Below are 8,081 nucleotides of genomic sequence, written 5' to 3'. Positions count from 1 at the left end.
TATAAAATCAACACACAAAAGTCAGAGGTTTTCCTATACACAAACAACCAATCAGAAGAAGCAGAAATATATATATAAACCCTTTTCAATTTAAACAAAAAGAATCAAATAACTGGGAGTCAACCTAACAAAAGAGGTAAAAGACTTCTACAAAGAAAATTACAAAACACTGTTAAAAGAAATACAAGAAGACACCATGAAATGGAAAGACATCCCCTGCTCATGTATCGGGAAAATCAACATCATCAAAATGGCCATCCTGCCAAAAACAATATCCAGATTTAATGCCATCCCAATAAAAATCTCAATGACATTCTTCAAAGAAATAGAAAAAAATGTTGATGAGATTCATATAGAACAACAAAAGACCTCAAATAGCCAAAACCCTCATGTCTAAGAAAAAACAAAATGGAGGCATTACAATCCCAAACTTCAAGCTATACTACAATGCCATTATAATCAAAACTGTATGGTACTGGAATAAGAATAGACATACAGACCAGTGGATTCAAATAGAAAACCCAGGTATAAACCCACAAGTTTATGGATAGCTAATTTTTGACAAAGGAGCAAAGAAGATACAATGAAACAAAGAAAGTTTGCAAATGGTTCTGGGAAAACTGGGAAGCTACATGCAAAAAAATGAGACTAGATCACTGCCTCTCTCCATTTACAGAAATCAACTCGAAGTGGATTAAAGACCTAGACATAAGAATGGAAACCATAAAATACTTGGAAGCAAAGATGGGCCAAACACTACACGACATACACTTCAGCGACATCTTTAAAGATAGAGCAGCCAATGCAATGATAGTGAAGGCAAGGATAAACATATGGGACTATATCAAATTAAAGAGCTTCTGTACAGAAAAAGAGACATTAAAAAAACAAACAGACAGCCCACTGGTTGGGAAAAAATTTTCTCACACAAAACTAACGATAAAGGATTGATCACAAAGATATGCAAAGAACTGATGAAATACAACAAAAATAAACAACCCCATCAAAAAATGGGCAGAAGAGCTAAAAAGACACTTCTCCAAAGAGGAAAGGCAGATGGCCAACAAGCATATGAAAAAACGTTCAATATCACTCGTAATAATGGAGATGCAAATTAAAACCACAATGAGATACCACCTCACCCCAGTGAGAATGGCACATCTTCAAACAACTAGCAACAACAAATGTTGGCGAGGATGTGGAGAAAAAGGAACTCTCCTGCATTGCTGGTGGGAATGCAAACTAGTACAACCACTATGGAAAACTGTTTGGAGGTTCCTCAAACTGCTAAACATGGAGCTTCCCTACGACCCAGCAATCCCACTCCTACGTATCTACCCAAAAGACACAAAAACACTGATTGAAAAAGATACTTGCATCCCCATGTTTATTGCTGCTTTATTTACAATTGGAAAAACATGGAAGCAGCCCAAATGCCCAAAAGTAGATGACTAGATTAAAAAGATGTGGTGCATATATACAATGGAATATTACTCAGCAACCAAAAAAAAATACATGTCTTTTGCAGCAACTTGGATGGAGCTGGAAAAGATCATGCTTAGTGTGATAAGCCAGAAAGAGAAAAAAAAAAATACTGGATGGTTTCGCTCATAGCAGGAGTATAATGGAGCAGGCAAGAAAATAATAAGAATAATGAACAGCCATATACCAGAGACATTTTGTGGAGGTGGAGTGGGGAATGGGATCAAAAACGGGGGTGGGGAGGGAAGTGCACAGGACTATGGTGATGGTACACAGGTGACTTGGTGATGGGAAACCCACAGGGATTACAACTGAGATAAAAAAAAAAAAGTACAAAATGATGTGAAAATAAACTGTTATAGTAAAAAAAAAAAATAGGTATAAGTAAATGACCAAGGAAGAATTCAAAATAATATTTATGAAGATGCAAACCAATCTTGGGAGAAGAATGGATAAACTAGAAAATTAAAGGTACATCCAAACTGAAGTCCCAGTTGGACCTTGAGGAAAATATGCTAAACAAGGTAAATTGGAAGAAGAACGGCATATGTTCAATGATTTCATTCATCTGTGGCTATAAAAAAGTGAATGAACAAACAAAACTGGGCACAAATATTTAGAATCTGACAACAGAATGGTAGTTACCAGATGGGAGAGGGAGGGTGTAAAGCAGGTAGAGGGGTCACACAGTGAGATATAAACCATTGTTGAGATGAGAAACTGTATACCTGACACTTACACAGTATTGTAAACTCACATTAACTGAATAAGAAAATACGTAGTAACATAGCCTAATAATCAGTGTGTATAGAATGGCAAAAAAAAAAAAAAATCTCAGAACAAAATATGTATGGAAGTATACATTTTAATACCATTGATAACTGGAAATTGCATTAGAGTGATGTGAACAGACGTGAGATGGCAAAGATCACCTCATTCCCTGCCTTGCTATCTGGAATAACATAACAGAGCTTTGTAAGCCATGGTTAGAGGATATGAGTCAAAGTCATTCAATGATAGGATTTTGTACTCAGGCTTATGAAACCTCCAACCTTCCTTTCTTCATGTTTATCAATTCTCTAATCCTAACCTTAGCTCAAGACTTCCTTTCCCAGTATTCAGATGTTTATATTTTTCCTGAAAATGTTTTAACTTCATAATTTATTCCAGTTATGATATACTGTGTAAATACTTACAGGATAACTTCAAAGCTCAAATTAGGTATGAATGAAATGAAAAAAGTGGAAGATTACTTTGAACTTTTGTATAGTGTGACTTGTACATGTTCATGTCATTGGGGTGAATGAGTGAAACAGAACCCCGATCACACCTAGATCTTCAAATGACTACTAAGCAACAAATGTAGGAACTCAAAGAAAGAAATGGAAGATGGTTTCTCCAGGGTGTTTTAAAAATTCTTCTACAGGATGGTAGCAAGTTGAGAGTTTACCTGATCCTTTTGCATACTTAGTTTTGCATTTTGATTTTAGTCTTCAGGTTAACTTTCATTGAATTCCTGCTCGACTTGAATGTGTGTGTGTATGTGTGTGTGTGCATGCTATCTAAAAAAATTCTCTTAATAATTTAATAGCAATGTGAAGGGAGCTGCATAGACAAAAGTTCTGATTATCCCCATTTTGTTTAATTGAATTTTTAAAAATAATATAATAGTTTATTTTTACATCATTTTGTGCCTTTTCCCATATCATTTGTAATCCCTATGGGCTTCCCATCACCAAATCACCTGTGTGCTATCACCATAGTCCAGAGCACTTTAATTAAGATTTTTGAATAGTGAGGCTTTCTCTTTAACTTTTTCCTCTCTTGACCAACTTAAATTATTCAATGCTGAGGGGCCCTCCCTGGTGGTGCAGCAGGTTAAAACACAGCACTAAGAAGCTAAAGCCACTTCAGCATGTGTTCAATTCCCACCCCGTAGGAGACCCACATGGCGTGGCAGACCTCTCCTGACCAGCTCGTTGCTCCCCTCAGCAGTGTACTTTGTCAGCTGGCCTGTTCTACTCCCCACTCTGTCTCTGGTGACCCTCTCACTGCCCCCTGCACCTCTGGCCCGTACGCCCGTTCTGTACGCATAGATAAATAAATCTTTTTTAAAAAAATATTCAATGCTGAATTCCAACATCTGTGGGAAGTAACTTATCTTTAGTTAAGACTGGACAGTATAATCACAGCTTCTCTATTAATTACATTGTTCTGAGTAAATCCTTAGTGTTAGTAATAGGGGAAAAATCTAAGTCCTTGGAAAATGTAAGAGAAATAAGATTCTAAATTTCATATCTGAGTTGTGTTATCGGTGTTTGATAGAATTGCTTCCTTAAAGCAACACAGTAACACCTGTAGGTATGGATACATATTATGTGCAAATTATAATAACTCAAGATATGTTTCTTATATTTCAGAAGCTCAAATATATCTTTCATGCGCTTTAATTCCTAAATATGTTAATTAGCTGAACCTGATTAGAAATTAAAGAAAAACTTCAAACACATACTTTGGATTTCAATGATCTTCTGTAAAGAAACAACAGCATTCCTATTCGGGGTTTGGTGGAGAATATCTTCTGCAAGTGGCTCCAGCTGCAAGAATAGTAGATAATAATATTAAGAGAATGTTATATTTCAGATTAAGTCTGACAAAAGCGAGCAACTAGAAACAATCTTAAAACAAGCTTTAGTCAAGAATTTTACATTTTGCTGAGATCAGTTTCTAAAAATGTAGCTGTTTTTCTTGTTTGTTTTGCAGTGCACTGAATTCCAAGGGGCTTTTCTATTGGTTACAAGACTAATCTATGAAGTCCCTGAAGCAGGTGCATGTCTGTGTATTATTCATTAAAAATCTGAGTTATTAGGGTAAACTCTGTAGGTTCCTCATGAACCAAATTCCAACATGTCTGTATATGCAGCTGGGCCCTGCACACAAAACCTCTGGAAAGCTGCAGTCGACACAGAGTAAGCAGCCTATCACCCACACTTTTGTGGTGTTTTATACCTAAGCACCTTATTACACTTTTGGACAAGTGATGGAGAAAGTCATGAGACACAGCTGCTTTATTCAATTATTATTGGATAAATGGTAGGAGAAAATTCAAATCAAACCAAAGGTGAAAAAAACTGTAAATTTTCATTTAACTTCTACTTTATTCATAACTGCAGATGTTCCCATGGAAGCACAGGATAAATTCCTCTCATGCAACTCTCTGATGATCTTCTGGAATTACACTGATTTTTCATGGAGAAGCTCAGCAAACATTGCTTTGCAAGAAATGAGGAGCTTTAAATAATTTATGGAGTGTTTTGGCAGAACTAAATCTGATGATGCATCCCAGGGAATACTTGGTGATGTAGTTTGGTGTGTAGCTACAGAAACTGATAGCCAGAGCACTTACAAACAAAATACTTGTCCAGCTATTGTGATCTAGAAAACAAAGGAAATAATAGTAACAAAAGAATAAATGAAAAGGAGTCTTCTTAGAACATTTAAATAAAATATTCTTAACAACAGACTGAGGGTCAAATTATAGTGTGGCATGAATGGGAACTGATGTCATTAGACATTGTACTGAAACATGAATTCATCTCTCTTCCTTTGTAGAAAAAAAAAAAAAAGACAACAAAAATCGCAGGATTTCAAGTTGCCATAGCATATGTGAGTGAATCTTTCCCCCAGGGTTTCCCTGAATTGATTATTCTATACTTCAATCATGGAATCTAAAACAATAGCACCTTTCTTCCAGATGCCATAGGATAACACACTAGCTTAGGGATATTTATACATGGGTAAATTCACTAAATATAACTTTCCAGAGTGTTTTTCTTAGCTGCCAAAGAAAAACCTTTAAAACATCAAAAGGTTTATTTGCAATACCATTTGACGAGTGTGTGTGTGTGTGGGGGGGGAGCCAGTGGAAGTTTCTGCAAACTTAAACTCTTAAAATTTGTTAAAATCAGTTTTTAAAATCTAGTATTCAGATGATATCTTTAGGAATATATTATCCTAGTAACACCCTCCTAACTCAGAGGAACTACTGAATCATAAACGGAAGGTTACTTGGAAAAACCTTACTCAAGAATTAGACAGGGTTGAGCTCCTTTACTCAGAAATAATCTTTCCTTTCACTTCTGTCCCAGAGCCTGGAGAAAATAATTTTCAACAGAAATCAGGCAGATCTTACTAACAAAATATTTTGAAACCGCTCTCTGTTCAAATATTTAAAACAAAAGTACAAGGTAACATCAGCATCTTTAGTTCTTCAAAAAGTTTTCCTGTGACGTTAGGCTAAAAATGCTGACAAATTGAAAGGTGCTGGCTAGTGGCAAGAAAGCTACAGGCAGATCATTAATGTAAAAACCTCACTTCTGGAACTCTCTCACATTGAGGTCTGTGGGCTATTTTTAAGACCTGGATTATGTAGAAAGTAAACGTGATTCAGGGTGTTGAGAATAAAAATACAAACAACTCTAAACCTCCAATTTGGAATCATCAGTTAGACACGATAAAGTTGTGTCTACTTATAAAAGCAACCTAGAGAATTAAGGCAATTACATTGATAATTTAAGCCTCCCAAACCATTTCCCTGCATGTTTTAGGTGAATGTCATTTAGAGGATTTAACCTTCAGTAAATTGCCCCAATTTGTTTCATTTTGAGGGTATACACATAGACAGAGCTGAATTCAGAAAGTCTCAATGTAGGTTCTTTATTTTTTCCTTGGGTAGTTCTGCAGAGAAGGCAATGGGTAATACTCTTAGTTGGCAAGAAAGCAAGTAGCATTTAGAGTCTGTTTTCATAAAATTAAAACCTTGTATAGAGGGACCACAGAATTGAGTTGTCTTTCTAGAGAGTTTGTTGATTTAATCATTCACAATTTAAGCACTAAAAACATCTGATGGAAGCATCTATTTAATAAATATTTATGAGAATTGGTCATTATTAGTAATCTAATTACTAACTGCAATGAAATAATATTAAATAAATAGTGTTTTTTAAATAAATTTGGAGCAAAATATAAGAATATGTAGTACAGCTGTATTATACATTTAGTTTGGCTGATAAGATGTAGCAAAAACACTGGATATTTAGCCTAATTAATAATAGTTATTAAACGATAAATGAAGTAATTTATGCAAGACAGAGAACTTTTACACACAACAGTCATATTAAGGTACAACAGATGAAGATGTAGGAAATATCACATAAACATTGTGCCTTCTTTGTTGAGTAATTGTGTCAAGTAATAATAATCATTGTGGAGTTACAAGATTTACTAGATAACTCTGACATAACCTCTTGACACATGAAGTTCTCACACAGCTCTATTACATCTTTATTTTTTCTGTTATATCTTAGTAACATCAGGACTGATAGCAATTCTTTATATAAATTTTCAGACTCAAAGACAATAAAATTTCTTTTTCCATATCTTCTACAATACCATTTGATGACAGTGCCAGTGGAAGTTTCTGCAAACTTAAACACTTCACTAAAAAAAGAATTTTTTCAGTGTTATATTAATAGCAATTTTAATGTATATTAAGTTGTACATGCAATGTAATTTCCAAGATCTATTTTTTTAAAAGATTTATTTATTTATTCGTACAGAACTGGAGTACAGGCCAGAGATGCAGAGGGTGAGAGGATTCACCAGGGACATGCAATATGGGAGATTTATTTCTTTTTCTCCACTATTTTTAGTTCAATTTATTTTTCATATTCTGTGAATTTACTGAAGGCCACCAGTGCAATGTTGGGCTGAAGCAAAAAGACTAAAAGCATCTTTGTCTTCATTTGATTTGAAAGAAAAATTACCATATTTTGCCTTAAAATGTGATGTATGTCATGAAACGGTTTATAGCTATCCATGACCAAAATTATATTTTTTCCTTTTATTCCTAATTGCTAAAAACAAACACAATTGTAACTGGGTGTTTAAATTATCAACTGACTTTCAAACATTGGTTCAAATAGTTTATTGCTTTTCTTCATTCTCTTACTGTAGTAAATTACAAAATGAAATGTTAACATGTTATATTCCTTGTCTAAACCTAGTTTTGATAAGAGTTTGATCAACTGCAAATATTTTTAGTTTTTTTTTAAGATTTTATTTACTTATGCATACATACTTAAATGAGGTAAAGGCCATAGGTGCACGGTCGGCACGAGGATTCACCAGAAACATAGTGGGGAGCAGAACAGACAGTTTGACAAAATACACTGCTGAGGGGAGCACTGAGTGAGACAGGAAAGGTCTATTGGCCATCTGGATCACCTCTGGGGCAGGGATTGAACTCTCACTAAGTGGATACCGCTTGGCTTACCTTCACAGTGCAACACTCCATCCAATCCGCTGGCCGCCTAAGAGGGCCTTGTTTAGTATTTTAACTACTGTGATTTGAGGAAGATTTTCCAGTCTAATTCTTCTTTTCTAATATTACTTTGAGTTTTGAGGATGAGTATTAAACTGACCTAGAAAAATAGGAGAAAGTGTTCTTTGCCTTTCTCCATTTATTTTAAAACAGCATGTTTTTTCCTTAAATGGCTGGTAGAGTTCGCTGGTGAAGCTATATGAGTTTGGTATTTTCT

At 35.0% G+C, this 8,081-nt stretch overlaps 1 protein-coding gene across 2 annotated transcripts in view; it reads right to left on the bottom strand.

The window, feature by feature from the left end:
- HDAC9 (histone deacetylase 9) overlaps positions 1-8,081 on the bottom strand; it is a 458,777-nt gene that overhangs the window by 40,162 nt on the left and 410,534 nt on the right. For both annotated transcript variants that reach the window (XM_004676745.1, XM_012720959.1), the window contains exon 24: positions 3,995-4,079. In XM_004676745.1, coding sequence (XP_004676802.1) covers positions 3,995-4,079 — 85 coding nt within the window. The remainder of the gene's footprint in view (positions 1-3,994; positions 4,080-8,081) is intronic.

Source organism: Condylura cristata, unplaced genomic scaffold (genome assembly GCF_000260355.1).
Source record: "Condylura cristata isolate star-nosed mole 26May11 unplaced genomic scaffold, ConCri1.0 scaffold00005, whole genome shotgun sequence".
NCBI classification, from domain to species: domain Eukaryota; kingdom Metazoa; phylum Chordata; class Mammalia; order Eulipotyphla; family Talpidae; genus Condylura; species Condylura cristata.
Note: the sequence above shows the minus strand (reverse complement) of the source record. Positions and strands in the feature narration are given on the sequence as shown.